Source organism: Bicyclus anynana, chromosome 3 (genome assembly GCF_947172395.1).
Source record: "Bicyclus anynana chromosome 3, ilBicAnyn1.1, whole genome shotgun sequence".
NCBI lineage: Eukaryota > Metazoa > Arthropoda > Insecta > Lepidoptera > Nymphalidae > Bicyclus > Bicyclus anynana.
The window spans coordinates 11924395-11944869 of record NC_069085.1 but is presented as its reverse complement, the minus strand read 5'-3'; the positions used below and the strand labels follow the sequence as shown (position 1 = coordinate 11944869).

Below are 20475 nucleotides of genomic sequence, written 5' to 3'. Positions count from 1 at the left end.
ACCCCTACTCCACCCCTATACTATACCCCTACCCTATCCCTGCCCTACCACTACCCTACCCCTACCCTACCCCTACTCTACACCCAACCTACCCATACCGTACTCCTACCATACCCCTACCCTACTTCTGAATTCATTTGTTACAAAAAAAAGTAATAAATGACAACCGATTTTCTGCAAACTTCACATTTAGAAGAAATTATTTTCGGAAATAGATACTTTAATTTACACAAAATTAATTTATGAACGCACGCAAAAATGTTAATTCTTTGTCAGTATTTCTGAACGCACTTATAAATGTCAATCATTACAGTATTTGACAGGATGGACAACAAATGTTTGACAGGTAATATACAAAGTAACATTTTTATGGAAATTATTCATCGTTCATAATTATTTATTCTTCGAGTTTTTATTGTTTTTAAGATGTATTCTGCTATTCTTGGCGGAGACAAATCCAACGAATCAAAAATCATGAAAATAGGTCCAGCAGGTCTCGAGTTATAATTGTTGTAACAAACACGACTTTCTTTTATATATATATATAGATGTATCTACTCCAGCTCATTATACTTCCCTGTATAATGAAGAGCAAACGACGGCCTGGTCGTAAGTTGGTTCAAGAACTTGAACGCTATTGGTTCATGATGAGTACCAACTATCAGACAACTGTTAACAATGTTCGATTATCTTGATTGCTATCCTCCGATAGGAAACGGCACTAACAGAAGAAGTTTAATTTTCCGCTTTTCTATGGTACAGAACCTAAAACACTTCAAAGCAAGCTTCGTCAAAATCGATTCAATTTAGATGTGAAAAGGTTGCAAACCGACAGATCATTACTTCACTAATAGGCAAGTAGCTGAGATCATTATGCACATGAATTTTAATGTGTACAATTAGGTAATTCCATGTCACGGATATTTATAAAAATTGCGTAACTAGTCACTCTGCCTACTCTATTGATTTATCGAGAATTGCTCACCCGTTGACAATACGATATATATTATTGTCAATGACATTTTTACCTAAATGAGTTTGAATCGCAATATATTAACATGGGGAACGGTGGTGTAGAAAATAAGCAAAAATGTAGCCGGTGATTCAGAAAAACCTGCACGAACCGGTCCATTAGACTGGGGGCTTTGTGGTCTGTTAAAAATAAATAAACAGACACCCTCTCGATAAGGTTTCAATAAAGAATACTTTTGTTTGACAGATCTTATTTTAAGAAGATACCAATTTATTTTCTTTCGTATATACTGCCATATTGGTCCGGGCATATTTGTTTGTGAGCTATGAAATTATAAAATGTGTGTAGATTTTTCAGTCTAGACAAAGAAGTGATATACAGTAAATAGACAATTAAAGGACATACAGGCTAACGGCTTGAAGTCCGATAAAACTGATCGTGTGTTGATCGCGATCGGCATGATGTCATGCACATCGCTGCAGGCATGTGAGCTTACTTGATCGTCAGTGGCTGACATAATTCGAAATCTAAACGAACTAACAATATATAAGTTCTGACACAAATAGCTTCATTCTTATTTCGTAATTTAGTACATGTATGTAAATAAAAATTAAAGTGCATACTTTAATAAAAATCAATTATTTGTTGGCTCTCGATAATAAGTAACAACTTTTTTTAATAAGCTTGTTTGTACTGTCATATTGGTGTTTAGTTAATTAATTAATTAGTCGTCCGTCACTGTATGTAATTTTGAAATGGAGTTCAGATCCACCACGCTGCTCTAATGCGGGTTGGTGGGATAATATAATACCATGTGTTACGATGTAATTTAACCGTTTAGACTGAAAGAATTTAGAATTAGACTGAAAATATACTTTACGAGAACGTAGACAAATGCTACTCGTATTTATTTAGATAAAAACGTACTTCTAAGTATTTAAGACTCTAAGACTCTTAAGAGCACATCTCGACTCGCAAAGCTACCGTATTATATAAAATTCACGAGGAAACCGTTTATGATAATATTACTTTAGTATTCAGCATTATAAATTACAATTGCTAAACGAAAAACACGATTTCGGAGGCAGTACGACAAAGGGAGACTTCAACGTTGCCTTTAGGAGAGATCGAAAATAAATTACCTACCCACCGTCGCGAACTGCGAAGGCGCGTCGATACAAAACTTACTTTGTGTATTGCAAAAGAATTTCGAACAAAAAAAAACAAAGTATTCGTGAAAACCAAAATGAGATAAAAATCATTACGACATTCCTATTCAAATTTTTAATTATTAATAAATTATCATTTATCAGATTGCATATCACGTATTAAGGATATATGACGAATAAGAGCATTGTGAGCAGACGAGACATACCTACGGTATGCATTTAAATGCAACGCAGTAGCTTGTTATCTCGTATCGGCTAAAGGAAACTAGAATGAGATAAGGCAGTATTTCGACAAGTTACTCATAATAAGTTAGGCGTCCGATATAGCATACAATATAATTGGACAATATTGAAAATTGCACAATACAATTGTTAGTAGATATCGAGATATTAACCTCTAAATACCCCATGTTTAGCTACATTATGAAATTGTCAATATTGCTCAATTTCTTGTATGGTGTTATATGGGACGCTACACACCTACACGCATTTAGGAGGACGCAGACTAAATATGGGGTATGGAAAAGTTCATATTGAACAACAATAACAACAAAGGTTCTCATCCAATATCAATTTTGGGAAATGCATTGAGAGTAAGGCTAAGACAGCAGCTAAAAAATTCGTGCATCCTAAATAAGGTTAAGCGGTATTTCATTTTTAAACAGCTTCTATATGAAGCACAGGTTCGAACAAGCATGGAATACTGCCTACCTATGGGATGGGTCTGCTAAATATCAGCTCTCTGCATTAGAGTCAGTTGATCATTGCGCTAGACGTATCATTGGTGATGAATCTCTGACTGGAAAGAATCTACAGTCTTCAACACCGACGTGACATTGCCTGTCTTTCGGTTTTTTACCGAATATATTTCGGAGAGTGCGCACAGGATCTTTTCAATCTAGTCCCTCCATCCCCATTCTACCACAGAACAGCGGGACACCGTGCAAATTGGCATCCCTTTGTTGTCGATGTCCAGTCGACTCGCACTAAACGCTTCGCATCGACGTTTCTAATAAGAACAGCGAAGATGTGGAATGCCCTTCCGGCTTCTGTATTTCCTAACGCTTAAGATTTGTGCACCTTCAAGACAAGAGTGAATAGGCATTTTCTAGGCAAGCACGCTCCAACCTAGACCTCATCATTGCTTTACACTAGGCATGATTGTAATCAAGCACAAGTCTAATAAGAATAACAAAAAAAAATTATTCTATATTAGCAAAGCAATCAAAAGCTAGTAGGAGCCGTAAACACCTACAGAGCGACCGTGCGCGTGTCAAAGTGGCTCTAATGTCCAATAGATTACAGGGTACAGACGTTTCAGCGATCGATCCAGTTGCTTAGCAACTGATTCCTGAGAGAAAACAAACACAAACACTTTTCTGAAACTACCAGCCGTTCCTTTGTAACCTGCTCTTAAATTTCTATACAAAGAATACTAAAATGCGTTTGATGCGTAAGATGCGGATCTGTGGACGCCTGTCATTAGTTGGATGAATAGTATTATTTTTTATTTATTATTTGTTGTGCATGATTATGAGTATTCATAATTATCAACCTGTATTCTGCTCACTATTGAGCACGAGTCTCCTCTAAGAATGAGAGGGGTTAGGACTGAATATGATATAAAGTAAAACTCGCGTAGAAAATACAAAAAACTATACGTTTTAGGTATACTTAAAACATTGAAGGTCCTATGTTACTTATAACCTCTCAATGCCACCAAGATCCAAACTCTATCTATCTACCTCTACTTATGGTAGAAAAGAGCATGAGCTAATAATTAGCTTTTTTATAAAACCCTCTCTAGATGATTAACTGTCGCTCCAATAGATGTTGTCATCGACTATTAAATCATGGCCAATTTTTCCTACGTCTTCGAAGATTGAAAATTCTCAAAACACGGGCCACCGCTAGAAATTAATAAATAATAATATAATACCTATTGGCAAATAAGGAAAACAACTTTCAAAGCACAAAAGAAATAAATAAAATTACGAATGTTTACCGAAACCTAACAAAAAGCTCTGATCTCATTTCCAAGTAAAATATTAAGTCAAACATACGCAGATCTAAGAAAGGAAATGAGTACAACAAATAACTTGTTTACACGCCTCGTTACAGCTCAGGGAGGTCTTATGAAAGAAACACAACCGAAGGTGGACGGTGATGTACTTCTCACCTATTTATAGCAACAAAGTCAAGTTCAAATATTCATAAGAAAGCATTCTTTGTTAACATCTTTCTTTTGAAATAAATAATCAAAGTATAATGTAAAAAATGGTAATAGGTTTAAGTATTATGTATTCCGTGATGATACACGTAATATCATCAACGACAATCACAATTTACTATGTAGGTAATAGGTATGTAGATCAGGCATGTAATGTCATGTAACAGCCGATAAAACTGATCGTGTGTTGGTCGCAATGTACATATCATGCCAATCTGGCGACCAACACACGATCTGTTTTGTCGGACGTCAAGCCGTTAGCGCTGCAGGCATGTGATATTACTTGATCGTCAATGGCTGACATTATAGAGCTCTGTAGCCACATGAAATGTTTTAACGAAATAAAAAACCTGCCAGAAGCATTAACCAAAACTGGTATGGTATAAGTTTTTAATTATTTCAGATGATGATGGAGAAATAAGACTGAAAGAGACACGTAGATATGACAGATGTTTGTCGTCAGATTGTTTATTATCAGATCCCATGGCCACACCATCATTAGACCATGGTTGCCACCGAAAATACAATATAAATAAAAAAGCCAATAAGTACCTACTGTTAATTTTAATGTAGCTTTTAAGATTTCTTACAACATACTAATAAGGCAAGTTAATAAAAGTGTCTTTTGTAGATTAGTATGTAACAATCAATAATTATAAATTCAAATAATATTTAGGCGCATTATAAGCTTTATGCAAATTACCTGCTTACTGAAAATTGAAATACCAAAGACCATATGGAAGGTGCGCAAGACTGTGTAGCTATTGGCACATTGGTCAGCTTTTCATTTATAAACCTCCAACATAATTTATATTTGCCTACAAATTAAACTTGAATATTATTTAGTTATCATAATGAAATGAAAGAATAAACAATTACCAAGAAATAAGCTTAGATATCAAATATAAAATCTAGATCATGTAATGGTCGGCGGCGACGGTAATTAATTTCATTTTCACTACAATTTATAAAAAGCTCTCTGAAATTAAATTCCCTTACTTACCCCCCCCCAAGGGAGGTCTAATTGAAAGATGGAGAAAGATTTGTATGGAACATTTTTATTTTACTTCTTAACGTAGATTTCTTGTAGGGCGCAAGCTTCAAAAGAATTATATGAAATAGCACCTAACGAAGGAAAATGGATGGTGGGAAGATTATAGCATTGCGATTTAGCGTTACGATGTCGTGTAGAAACCGAAATGGGTGTGGATTTTCATACTACCTACTCTTAATATACATATAATCCAAAAAAATATATATTACATCGTGTGTAGTATGTTCAATCATTTTAGTGCCAATTTTACATTGTGGTTAAAGTGTTAGGGGTAAAGTTTAAATTTTAGTTGTTAGCCGCTCACCTTTAACAAGTTAGTCCACTTCCATCTTAGATTGCATCAAAACATATCATCAGGTGAGAGTGTAGTCAAGAGCTAATTTGCAAAGAATAAAAAAAAATACACCCATTGAACCGAACCTAAATGGTAAATTATACACGAACGAAGTCGCGGGCAGATATTTACTATATAGGTATTTAAACGTAAAAGACTTAACATATTTTAAGTAGGTAGTACATACTGAGGTGTGCAAAAATAAGAAAGGTAGGTTAACAGAAGCACTTCAAACCACCAAAGATTACAGGTAAAATCATACATCAAAGAAAGCAATTTTGTAATTTGCGAAATGTAATTACTGTTGTTGGCTCGCCTTTAAATTAGAAATCTAATTTACCTGCCAGTTGGCATATTAAAGAAAATTCGCTAAGATATTTTTAACCATGGCATTTTCTTTTAATAAAAATTAGTTTCATGCAGAATACGTATAAATAATGTAGATAAACAAAAACTTAATTACTTAGTTACCTAGGTATATGATCAAGACATTACTTGAAGTTGAAGTGTCTGTTATTTAAAAATAACTTTTAATAGGACGTTTAACAGGACTTTCACTGGAAGATAAAGGAAGTTATTGAGCAATTAAATATTTTTCCGAGGAATAGTAGCCTATAATAGGCTACTTACTATTCCTCGGAAAAAAGCTTCGGAGGATTAGTGAAAAGCTGCATTTCTAGCGGACGAAGCCGCGGACGTCCACTAATATCTATTAAAACACTACTGCTGGAAGGAAAAACAGGATTATAACATGTACTTTGTGTGTGAACCTACCTACTTACTAGGTAGACTTTAGACTGAAGTAGGTACAGTAAGTAATAGAAGTAAGCACTTAGTAGAAGTTGCGGTTGCTCAGACTGCTACATACTTCTCCATTGGACATCTCAAGACGAACAAAATAGTGATGATAATAAATGAACTATAAAGGTGATAAGTGTGACGTATTTACATTGCATGTCGATCGAGCAGTCAACGTTGGGTATGCTGGAGGGAGAGCCGAAGGCCTGCAGCATGCTGGCGCTGGGCGCCGGCGCGGCGGGCGGAGGCTGCTGCGGCCCCGGCGGGCCCGGCCGCGCCCAGTTGATCAGCGCAGTCACCGACATCGTCGGCTTGTCTTTCTTCGCCACGCTCGACATGGCCACGCACTAGCATCCTCACATCACTGCACTAGTCTACGCCGCACAGCCGTTCGAGGTCACACACACTTATTATTGTGGACTACAACAACACACACCTGCAGAATGAATATATTGTACCGAACGAACGAAGTATGGATCGCGCGAAACCGTCACAGCCGGCAGGGACAAAGCAGACATCGTTGTGACATTGTGATAGCGGCTGTTATTGCACTCGAACACTAGATAATAGCGCTGCGTATACGACGTCGACGCAACGTGACGCTAACGCTAGTCGCTTCGCTACTCGTTATCGCAGTGCTGAGTGCACCGCGAGCTTCGACGAAGGTTAGCTCGTGACTAATGCGCGCTTAAACTCAACGAGCTCGAAATTGACAAAAAGTGTACCCGACAACTTCCGCGCGGTTACCGGCGTGAAGGTCTTAACTCAACAGGCTCACTCAAGGTCCGCTTACAATCATACGTGAATAAATCACATTTTTATGCCGAAAAACTAGTTGCCATAATCGATTTTTATACAAACGCCTTTTGTAAATGATACAGAATTGAAGTAAATAATTTATATTATTTTATAGATGCTAGAACAGGATTCACCTAAATAATTGACTTGTTAGATGTCGGCCTTCGTAGCGTTTGCTGCCATTTCTGTAATTAAGTTTTGCGTCACTCATGGACCGAACACCCTGCGCTAGCCTCTACCCATTAAATTTTTCGCTATGTCACTCTGTCGAATTTAACGCTATCTAAATACTCAAACAATCCACTCGTTAACGAACAACGAAACAAATTGCAATATTAAAAATAGGTAGCCAATTATCGTTGGAAATTGTTTTATCATCATCAATAATACGCTTAAAGTTGGACTTTCGCTGATATTGACAGCCTGTACCCACGTGTGTGTAACCCACATAGCTATTTTTAACAACGATCCGACCTGTTTTTCGTTTACAAGTTAACGTACACCATTCTAATTAATTCTAAGCCCTCGACGCAAAAGGAACCTATATAGTTCTGTAGTTCAAATATCTGTGTAAACACAATGGAAATACCATGGTCTAAGATCCGGCATTAGAAATATAGACCCCCATCTGTTATTCATTAGTGATAAGAAATAAATGATAGATAAAGATCAAAGTGACACAAATGGGTTGCCTAGTTAAATTTTGGCGAAACACATTTTTCATACAAAATCTAGGAAACCATGAACTAGATCAAAGGCACCCTAATACAGTAAAATGAAGCACAAAATAAGCTTTCATTTGACGTATTAGACAAAATAACTGATGAGTTTATATCTGGCATCCCCGAAGTTGCAGTGTAAAAGCAAGCAACCTTCACTTTTTCAATTCTTTTGGGTAAGTACTCTATTAACTAGTGTACGATTTTTTTTAAATAACCAATGAGGAAAGGAATAAATTAAAGAAAATAAATAATCATTTAATACGCAATTCGGCCGCAACTAGGCATCCTATGTGCTGTATATCAATGTGAATATTTACTATCATTTATTTCCCAATTAAATAATAGATGAGGGTATGTATTTTTAATGCCGGATCTTGTACTACAAAAGCAAATAAAATTCTAAGCATCACGCACACGATGTATGTCATTAAAACATTTGTCAAAGTCGGTGGGTGCTAGAGCGGCTAAATCACGAGACATTATGGTTTTGTAAAGTACCTAACCTACCCTACACTTTTTTGACTTAATTTCCTTGCAAACGACAATCACTCACTCACTATGTATTGTTACTGTATTCGTTTTAACGTGATTGATCTCATAAGTTGTTTAATTCAGTCGGTAATAATTCAGTTTTAACTGTGGTAGGCAAAGAAGAAAACCTATAACAATACAATCAGGGATTTTTGCAGCTACGTCTGTATCTAATAATAACTAATCAAAGAATTAGTTATGTTGAGTGAGGAAGAATAAAGGTTGGCGTGAGGCGAATGTCGCCATTTTTAAATCGCGTTACGCACTCGAATTCACGTTAAACACACTGCCTTATCCGTACAACCACACCCTATATTCAATTCCTTCGATCAACATTTTTTTGATATTGTTACTCATGTACGTCAGACTATTTGGTTTATAAATCAAATAAGAAAAAACCGGTCAAGTGCGTGTTTTGTTACGCGCAGAGAAGGATTCCGTACTTGTCCTCTATTTGCATATTTAGAAGCTCTTATTAAATGGATACTTTGAGTTTAAGAATAAGTATTAATATCTTTACGACTGATGACGAATTTCTTACCACCATCAACAACAGCACAGTTAAGTATAATGCACCAACAATCACTAAGTTAAACTACGAAGAGATCTTCGTAGACACGGCGAATTACCTTGTGGTTGTGGCAAACAATTACGGGGCCCTAAAAATGGCCGACCGTGATGTAACTATTCGCGTTTTATTTGATAGAGCATGTGCTAGAGTACGTCATGTACCCTACATATTGTGCAACCTTGGCTTGTATGCGTATACGCCTCCACGTGTCTTCAAAGTTATCGGAAACACGGTATTAGTGTCCCTGAACGTATTTAAAATTTTAAAGCGATTCAAACATTTTCAACGATTTTATTTAACTCACAAAGTACGACGGGATCGATATTACAAGATAGACGTTTGAAAACGTGAACCTTATAGTCTACGAAACAACTTGAGTCGTCATTCGGTTCTTCCACTATTATGTTAGAAAGTCTATAAGCCTTCCTCAGTTAATGGGATATCCAACACTGAAAGAATTTTCAATTCAAACCAGTCGTTCCTCAGTTAACGACAAACTCTTCAGCTATAGAATATTTGTATAGATAATAATAGAATGAATGATCTGGATCCTATCTAATACTAATATTATAAAGCTGAAAAGTTTGTTTGTTCGAAACGGATCTGGATTGCGAAATGGATGTGGATTTTCATCCTACTCCTAACAAGTTAGCCCTCTTCCTCTATATAAATATTTTTGATTTCATCATGAATTACCTTCAGGTGAGATTGTAGTCAAGGGCTAACTTGTAAACAATGAAAAAAAAAGTAGACCAGTTAAAAATTCTAATGCATTTTTTTATTCTTTTACTAAAACATATCGTCTAACGTTCTTTTTAAACTGCCTATCCAGTTTCAAACCCTGTGCGCGCCACTGGACACGAAAGCCACATGTTATTTTTAGAAACCGAAAATTAGTATGCTAAAAACAAAATTAACAAAATTGGATCTTGTTGTTATCGACTTATTTTATCATGAGGGCCGGTCCAGGTAAATGAGACAAATGGAAGAAAGCATAATCCATTTTTGCATAGAACATCATGAATTACATTCGATTTAAGAGGCAATTTCATTAAGCTCTATTTGTTACTTACAAACATTTGAAGCGCTTCTGTTAATGTTATTAATACGAGAGCCAACATAAGAAATATATACCCTCATCTGTTATTTATTTATTAGACAAAAATAAATGATAAAAAATATTCATATTGACGCATTTCATATAAGATGCCTAGTAATTGCGCCCGGTGAGTATTAAATGATTGTGTTTTTTATTAAATTTCTTTAATATACTTCCCTCTTTGCTTAATTAATAGAAATCGTACACTTTTAAAAGAATATAACCAACAGAATTTAAAATGTTGCCTGCTTTCACATTGCAACTGTGGGGTTGCCAGATATAAACAGTTAATTAATGTTATATAAATACCCTCATCAGTTATTTAGTCGTCTAATATTATGTCAAACAAAAGATTATTTTATGCTTAATTTAACTGTATTAAGTTGCCTTAGATCTATTAGGGTTTCCTAGATTTTGTATTAAAAATTTATATAATGATTTATTTATTTTGCTATCATCCGCGAAAAGTCGACGAACCCATGTGACAACGTCACCCAGGTCCGGCAAAATACTCTCTACGTACGTTTCACCCCGAAACCGGAGCATCCTCAGGAGATGTTGACTCTACAACGTGCAATACTTTGCAATTGCACGTTGTAGAGTCAACATCTCCATCTCCATCTTCATCAGTATTTTGAATGTTATGTGTTTGTCATAAATGTTACATACAAAATGAATTAACATTCATGTTGTATGTAACATTTATGTTAAAGTGGCGTTATTAAATGTCAGATCACATAAAGTTGATGAAATTGGCGTTTATCAATTGAATTTTTGACCTGGCGCTTTCAATTTATTCGGCTAATTAACGTAACTTTCCACTTTCCTCTATTGTCCTTCAGAATAATCAAACTTTCGTTTTCTTCAGATTAATTAGCGATTGAAGTATATTTTATTGAGCGTTTCTGCTTTATAAGTAGCACAATATTTAATTGATTCGCACAAAAACTTAATTTCAAAGAGATCGAACAGAGAGAATAAACTTATCCTAAAATCTAAACTCAACGCGTATTGGCTTTCATTTAGATATAACATTAATAATTTTAGATATTAAAAAAATCTCGATATTTAATCAAATTCAGCCTTCGTTGTTTACACATATATGTAATTACAATCTGACCTCCGCAAACCACAAGGTTCAACCACCAATGCCAGTGATGGCACAATTTAACTAGCCAAGGTCGTGTCACTCATCGGTTCGCGACTTGGGTCCACGACCACGTCGCTTGATCCATGGCCTATTTTAGTATCGTCATGGTCAGGTCACTCATGAGATTAACCACTTGGCTTTACATCATCGTACAAAGGTACGTACATATGAAACAGCAAAGTTAAAGGTGCCTTAATTTTAAAATATAGAGTCTAGGTTTAGGTATGTGACACATTTTACCTACATACATTTTGCATGTCTGTCACACATATAATATATTATTAAATTAATATATAATATAATTATTATATGTTGTCATCGACCTGTAAGCTTAGCATGCAACCAACGACATATTTCGTGAAGAGAAATAGACAAAATTTCGACCAATGGCGATGAAGTAATCTCATTCACGTATCCTTCGCCTCAAAGCAATGAAAGAGATAACGATTTCCGGTTGTGGAGCTATTGGTTGATATTTGTCTATTTCTCGTCACGAGAATATCTGGTCACATGTTAGCACTACTGGTGTAGGAGTGAAATAGAAAGTATCCTTAAGAACAGGGTGTTTGTTTAACGTTTATTAATAATACGAGTTCCGGCATAAGAAATATATACCCTACTCTGTTATTTAATTGGAAAATAAATTGGGGCCGAATTCAATGAATATATTTTTTTATTTATTTTCTTTCCCTCATTGGTAAATTCGAAAAAAAATCAAGACTAGTTAATAGAATACATATATGCAAATTAAAAAGTAAAGGTTGCCTGCTTTCACACTACAACTGTAGGGTTGCCAGATATAAACAGTTAAGTAATTTTATCTATATAAGTAACCTCATTAGTTATTTAGTCATCTACTATGTCAAACAAAAGCTCATTTTATGCTTAATTTTACTGTAACTAAGCATAAAATGATTTTGATTTTACAAGATTTTGTATGAAAAATGTGTTTGGCCGCAATTTAACTAGGCAACCTATTTGCAACGTGTCAATGTGAACATTTATTTCTAAACACTAATGAATAACAGATGAGGGTATATATTTCTAATGCCGGATCTTAGACCATAACCTTTGATTGCTGTATGGAAAATGAAAGGCAACCTTCCTACCTTAGCATTTAATTTATATCCTGTGTATAAAGTACACTTTATTTCTGATAATTAAATAATATATTTGGTTGTAATTTAAAATTTTTAATGAGAGTATTATGTAGAAGTAGGTAGGTAACTCAGAATCTCAGAATGATCAAAAAGCTAGTGAAATCGAGTGCTACAATTAGTATTAACTATATGGTTGTAAGTAGGTATCTACATTTCCCTTGTGAAATTACAATATACCTATAAATCAGTTTAACAGTAGGTAGTGCCGGTTGAATACTTTATTATTCACGCCCGATACAAAATAATGCATTGAAGCACGACTTGCGGATCCTTTTATATATTGTGTACATTTATATGACGAGCAAATATGTTTGGACATAGAAGGGACCCGACGTAGCTTGTAGCTAGACTCCGCGCCACGAAAGAAGTCCCGCTGCTAAAACCTGAACTAAAATTGACAGCGCGTCTTAAGCTTCCAGTACACAATGGCTTGAGATGGGTCATGCTTTGCAATGGACAACTGTAGGTCACGATCATTTGGTGTTCACACGATGGCGCATGGCTCATTGCTGCCTGGCAAAGCACGTGCGATGGACGTGAAAGCAATTACGACTGTGGCTATATATTTATATACTGCGTACAAGTACTATAGAAGTGTGCACCACCACAAAGTTATTAAAAAAAATGCCGGAAATAGCGATGTCCACCATCCCCTTTGCTGACTATTCACCGTAATATCCTGATCAGCGGTCAGCGGCGAATTAAGCAATGGGCGATTGTGTGAACACCACAGGCCACGATACGCCACAATTCCTTTGAAGTGTGCCCGAAAAACCAACAACTTCCCGATTGTGCGCCACGATCGACAATTGTCCGCCACTATGCATTATCAACCCCTGCACACAATGGCACTTGCCTGTAGTGGGCCAGCATACGCCATTGTGTACTGGACCCTTTACAAAATGACAACCCATAGGCCAAGAAACCTTAGCCCCGAAGGGGGCTGGAAGAAAATGACAAAGGGAGCAAGATCCCCCGCGCCTTACCTAGGCAAGGAGGCTAAGCCTCGAGGCCCGTACTCCCACCCGGATTTATCATCTGCCTGCACACATAAGACAGCCATTACCAAATGACAATGAGCGCCATTAAAACATTAGTCTACGGGACTTGTTTCGTGGCGCGGAGTATACCACCCATTTCCCCGCACTGCGAACATAATAGATGGTAAGAATCTTTGACAAGGTAAGATTGAAACCGATATTGGCTCATTTGTTACGCGCCGAAACTACGCAGGCGAATACAGTGTAGGTGTAAAGGTACACAAACAAAAAACAAGAAATCGATACGAAATTCTTTAATAAGACCGTGGCGCCAATGTTATCGCATACCTATTATATTGGTGTAATAGACTTAAATAGCCAACTAGTTCTACATAGTTTGTACTATTATGGTAAGTATATAATTAATATTTACCATCCATTTACAGTGAATTGGACTACAATGTGTTCTTCCATTCTCAATTGCACGATATTGTTTCAGTAAACATTTGGCCACGCCCAAAACCCATAAAACAAATTAGGCGTATTATTCTGATTGAGTTTTTCTACTGAGCACCTACCTACTTACTTAATGGAGTCATTGCATCTTAACCTTCATTACAAACCTCAATCTATACTTGCTAATATTATAGAACGAAAAAGTTCATTTATTTGTATTAATTTGTACCTATGTTAGTTTAAATTAAATGAATTCGGAACTCTAAATTTTTTCCTGATTGTATAAGTGCCGTAGGCTCCTTATAGGACCTCAGCGGCGTCACCGGTGGGTTTGGGCCTGATGGGGCCCGAAGCCAGAAGCAGAGTAGATGGGCAGAACGACTCTCAAACTCTAGAATGGGCTGTGAAACCTATTTGTCGGAAATGTAAAAACCAATCTCATGACAAGTGACATTGGTTTACTTAAAGTAAACCAATGTCACTTGTCATGAGATTGGTTTGAGAGGGGAAAAAGGGGCCTCATATGCGGGAAAAAATAGTACGAGTAAGTCTGTTTAGTTCTTTTCATTTTGAGCTTTTCTACGGGGACGAAATCTCAGTCGACTATTTAGAAGTCGAATAAAAGCTATAAGAAATTCGCATAGGTACCAGTGGCGAAGAATGGAATTTTGACGAAGCTAAGCCGTCCCAAAGAAAAGTAAATTCATACCGCATGATACAAGCTCATACATCGGAATTCTACATTCAAACCTCAACATTAAGGAATACCGAAACAGTGGGGAATGCTGGAAGAGTAGAAAGATCCCGAAATATATATTATAATTTATTTTTTTACTAAGTGATAAAAATGTTTTGTGGTTCCATCACTTTTTTTTTTTATTTATTTGGGTCAACAAACAATAAACGATAAGATTTTACAATTCAAAAAAAATCAATTACTGACATTAAAACTAAATCGTCAACCACAGATTAATTAATATACAAGAAAAGTGAAATTCTTTAAAGTTCATTAAAGTCTTTAGCTATAGGTAACTGAAATATACGTTATGCTAATACGCTTTTGGGCACTGATATAATATAGCATCATAAAATATAATATCCCCAACGCAAAAACAAAGTTTGCGCGCCAGATTATACAGTAATGTAAGTAAACGAGCGGAGATAGAACGGGAATGCACTTTCATTTTACTTTCCTCGCGGCAAACATGAGCGCGTCGCGTATCTGCACTGTTGCATACTGCAGCGGTGCATGTAGAACAGTGTAGTGTGATGTGTGACATCGAGCGAGCTGCGAGTGTGATGTCCGCCGACCTTGGCTTGACGCCGCCGGCTACAATTAACGTCGACAATAGCATCTCGCTCGCGCCTTATCTCACACAACCGCGCATACGAAACTTTCATTTTTAACACAAACATTTTTTTCATAGCAGATGTTTGGAGGACTGACTTTTTTAGGGTTCCCTAACTTAAAAGAAAAAAAAACGGTACCAACCAACGAATAGCTTTATGTTAGCCAACTACCATCCAATAAGCTCACACCTCATGCTTGCAGATAAAACTGATAGTGTGTTGGCGTCGTGATCTGCATGATGTCGGGCACAGCGCAACCAACACACGATCAGTTTTATCGAATGTCAAGTCGTTAGTTGGATGGAGGGAAAGTATTATCTGTTTCTCTACGAGACAGACTCTCACTCGATGTTCCTCGATCCCTTAGCTATCGAATACATATTTATTGGAGCAAGTTTTGGGTGTAATTAATAGAAATGTAGCCGAAACGTCAAACTCTATCCCCCAATTTTGTTGAAATCAGTTTTCTAATTCTGAAAATTGGATGTTTTCACGTCAAAAACTCGAAACAAAACAGGTCGTCAAATTGGCATAATACATAAGTATTGCTTTGCTTGTCAGAGTAGGTAGCCATTTGTTATTTATTCATTTATACATTTATTCTGATCACGTACAATTAGTACTAAAATGTATCTATATTTTCAAGTATCAAGGAAGTGATGATATTATTAATGATCACGCGTCAATAACACAGTAGATATAAAAAAGTAACCGGTTCTATTTTTAAAATGATTCTAAAAAAATACAGATTACAGAAATGTCGAAGCTCTTTCAATAAAGTAATTAATTAAACAACGCTTGGTCCGTCACACCTAATGGACGGTGGAAAACGGGGATGTCGCTTAAAATGTAAGACATCGTGAGTAAGCCGACTTTTGCCTTGGAGACATTAATAGCCATTCAATCATTTGTGTTTCCAATATAAAACGTCCACAACAGGACTCAAATTTGAGAAATTAATTTCAGTCTTAATTCATTTGAAAGTAAGTCCATTTTCAAAATTCCTTATAGACTAAGAGTCCGTGAACTCCAGACCTTAGTCATTTTATAAAAGCTGAAAGTTTGTCAGCTCATGCTCCTACCATAAGTACGGTAGCCAATTATGGAGTTTGGAACGCGGTTGCTTTGGAAGGTAGCAGGTTTTAAGGATCCAGACCCTCAACCGTCTAAGTATAAAGTATATATTTTTTTAATTCTTTTATCAACAAATCAGCTTTTTTAAAATGACGAAGGTTTGGAGTTCGCGGGCTCTCCGTCTATTATTATGTGTTATCCTACTGCTTAACCCGAAACTAAGATTTCAGGGTTTCCAGTTAATACTGGAACTATTAGCTAGCTATAGTTAGTCAGTTTTAGTCATAGTAGGGATTTTTGTGACAGAGCTCGACGGGGACGTACTACCGACATGCTATTTTTGTCGCCGAGCAGCATTTCCTTGTTCCATTCAAATAGATAACAAAACCCTATGAAAACTGTCAGTTTGACAACTATGATGGAATTTGCTGTCAAGTTACGCTATTACCCCCGTGAAGGGCATGGATGCTGCTGTAATTAGAGGCACATGAGGCTTAACATCCACGCCTCCGATTGATGGACACAGGGTCGCACTTTGTTAGGACGTGTTCCTTGCAAGTGCTCTGTTTATATGACATGGTTTTCCACTTACCACCAGGTGAAATATCTGCTTAGTCCGTCAGTTACCATAAAAAAAAAATGGTGCAATTGACTTCACTACAATTTCATAATATAGTATACTTTCGCGATAAAAATCTAATTTATTTAGCTAATTGCAACGCTAAGTGATTATTAATTTTATCAAAACTAATCTGATGTGGCAATTCCCGTATATAATAAGTACCAATTAGGTAGGTAACAATAACTTATTATTATTCAATCACTGTCTCTTTGGGTTTCCTAATTTTCTTTTTCTCTACCTACTTCAGTTCTGTCGTTCAGTGCAATACTGACACGAACAAAGTTAAAAGAGTAATCAAGTATTCGATTCTAATAGAAGTCTACCTATTTTCGAGATTTTGTAGGACCAAAGCAAGGTAATGCATTAATATATTCATGAAATAAATCAAATGAAAATAATTAAAGTGACAACAAATCCCTTACAAAATTGCCACTTTTAAATGTTCTTAAAAGCTCTTTACTGAAATGTAAATAAATATTGAAGTTTTCCAAAGACTATTTGCGGACTCGGATATTCATCTTGCGGTCTATCTATTTTCTAGATTTTGCAGGACTAATGCAAGGCAATCCATATATTCACGAAATTAATTTAATGAAAATTATTAAAGTGACGTCTGAATGGTTTGAATGTTTTAGCTGTTTACTTAAATGTAAATAAATGCTGAAGTTTGCCAAAATCTTTGCGGACTCTGATATTCATCCTGGGGTTAACCCAGGCACAAAAACCGAGCGGGCAGCGAGTGCAGTGAGGCGGGGACGGGCGTGCAGTCGCCTCGCCGCGAGATATAGGTAAACGGAACGCAGACCGAGTCACGGGGGCCTGCGACCTTGGCGATTCTCTGACGACTACAGGTGGTTTTTGTTTGCACTCTGTTAATGCGAAATCGTCGATTCTCACTGGCCGCTCTATGCCGAGATCGCGCGGGGGGAGTGTAACCGGAACACGAACCGAAACAATGCTCCTTCGTTTTCAACACAAGTCATGCGCATTTATACATCACATCATGAGCTATCAATTTAACAGGGCTAATTTAATCTTGGAAGACCATTAAACCTCGTTGACAAAGCAAAGCGATGTCGTCAACTTTATTGACCCCTGTACCGGGAATATTGTTGCGTACAATTTCTTCTTGATTTTAGATATTATTAAATAGTGGTTAATACATTCGCATATTAAATTGACAAAGGTTTTGTGAACAAGTATAGCTAAACCCTTATCTTTATTTTAATTTCTCTTTGCATAATCTAAATTGTATAATAATCATACAAACACTTTCCTAATAATTGTCTTTGAATCGCATGTCGGGAAATCAGAAGACAAGATGTCACAGCGAGGTTGCTTCAAACGCCACTCGATTCAATAGAGTATTACTAGTTGGCATAACTATAACAAATAATTAGAATGAATGAAACGCAATAGTTACTAATACTTACTAAAGAGTTATACATAACTTCGACAGCGCAGACATTGACCAGTTAAACTCTTTTCTTAATTTAATGACAATTGTGCTTTGAATATTTAAATTGTTTACAGAAACTTTTTTAAATACCTAGTCAGAGTCTTTGAATTAAGTTGACAATTACACCTCTCGATGATTCGATGGACTATTACTACGAGTAGTTGGGATAACTATACACAAATATTTAGAATGAATGAAACGCTAGAGTAAATACTAAAGAGTTACATAACGTCGACAGTGCAGACCTTGGCCATGACCAAGCAACGCTTCCCGTGGTAGTATCAAACGCCACTCGATGGACTATCACTAGGTGCCATAACTATAACAAATATTTAGAATGAATGAAACGCGAGAGTAAATACTAAAGAGTTACATAACGTCGACAGTGCAGACCTTGGCCATGACCAAGCAACGCTTCCCGAGGTAGCTTCAAACGCCACTCGATGGACTATCACTAGGTGCCATAACTATAACAAATATTTAGAATGAATGAAACGCGAGAGTAAATACTAAAGAGTTACATAACGTCGACAGTGCAGACCTTGGCCATGACCAAGCAACGCTTCCCGAGGTAGCTTCAAACGCCACTCGATGGACTATCACTAGGTGCCATAACTATAACAAATATTTAGAATGAATGAAACGCGAGAGTAAATACTAAAGAGTTACATAACGTCGACAGTGCAGACCTTGACCATGACCAAGCAACGCTTCCCGAGGTAGCTTCAAACGCCACTCGATGGACTATCACTAGGTGCCATAACTATAACAAATATTTAGAATGAATGAAACGCTAGAGTAAATACTAAAGAGTTACATAACGTCGACAGTGCAGACCTTGGCCATGACCAAGCAACGCTTCCCGAGGTGTGACGCGCTCGCTCACGCCCGCGATTAGCCGCGATAACGATTACGTTCTAATAATATTTGTTGTTATACTAATAGCATTAACAACTGAGTCTTAGGGCCATAAATCATTTCTCTATATCTATCTCGCTTGCACTTATGGGTCTTATGGAGCCGTCTAGTGAAGGGTGTAACAATGAAAGACATATTATCGATAAGTAAAGTTTATTATCGTATCTTGTTCACAAAATTAAAAAAATTAACAATATTTGATTTAATATAATACATATTTCATATTATATAATTATTAACTAAATAAAATTAATCTTCATCTGAGTCTTCATCATCAGAATCTTCGTCTTCTGCCAAATTTATTATATATTAGTATCCATAGTGCGCAACGAGTAACACATGAATGTATTTATTTAATTGCAGTAAACACATTTATAGCAAAAAAAATACGCAATGCAATTACATTAGAAACCGACCAATCAGAATCGTCCAAATCATTATTGACTCATCATTAGCACGTGCGCAGGTAGCCGTTTATCGATAATTAGGGTGCGCAGGTAGGCGCGCTGCACATTCCTATCTTTTTTGACTTTTATGACCGGACGACTCAGATGATAATGCGCATACTATAGTACCTAACATTTCACCTTTATAACCTGACTGACCGGAAATCTACATAAATATAAATATACTTAAACAATACACATCACTATCTAGCCCCAAAGTAAGCATACAGAGTAGCTTGTGTTATGGGTACTTAAGATAGTTGGAGACATTAAGTCCGTTAATTTAATCAGAACAGTTCAATAATCCAGAACATTCTAAAAATGAAAGCGAAACATTTTAAGTAATTGGCAGGCGATGATGACCTTAAAGATGACGAAAGACCTTAAAAAACAAAAGCTATTTTTGTAGAAAAAATATAACTTGAAGAGGTTTAAATAAGTATGCATGGAGAACCTAGAATTACTCAATCTATACTAATCATAAAAAACTGAAGAGTTTGTTTGTTTGAACGATAATTTATTAATCTCAGGAATTACTGGTCCGATTTGAAAATTTCTTTCAGTGTTAGATAGTCCATTTA

General features: G+C 36.3%; 1 protein-coding gene across 8 annotated transcripts in view; it reads right to left on the bottom strand.

Annotated features, from left to right (window-relative positions):
* LOC112047418 (protein ultraspiracle homolog) overlaps positions 1-20475 on the bottom strand; it is a 57349-nt gene that overhangs the window by 26856 nt on the left and 10018 nt on the right. For 3 of the 8 annotated variants that reach the window (XM_024084536.2, XM_024084540.2, XM_024084537.2), the window contains exon 2: positions 6710-6994. The exons of 3 other annotated variants lie outside the window; for them this stretch is intronic. In XM_024084536.2, coding sequence (XP_023940304.1) covers positions 6710-6896 — 187 coding nt within the window. In that variant the 5' untranslated portion in view covers positions 6897-6994. Of the gene's footprint in view, positions 1-6709; positions 7237-7490; positions 7508-20475 lie in introns of those variants that run through there. 2 more of the 8 variants (XM_052891250.1, XM_024084539.2) reach the window with 2 other exon arrangements.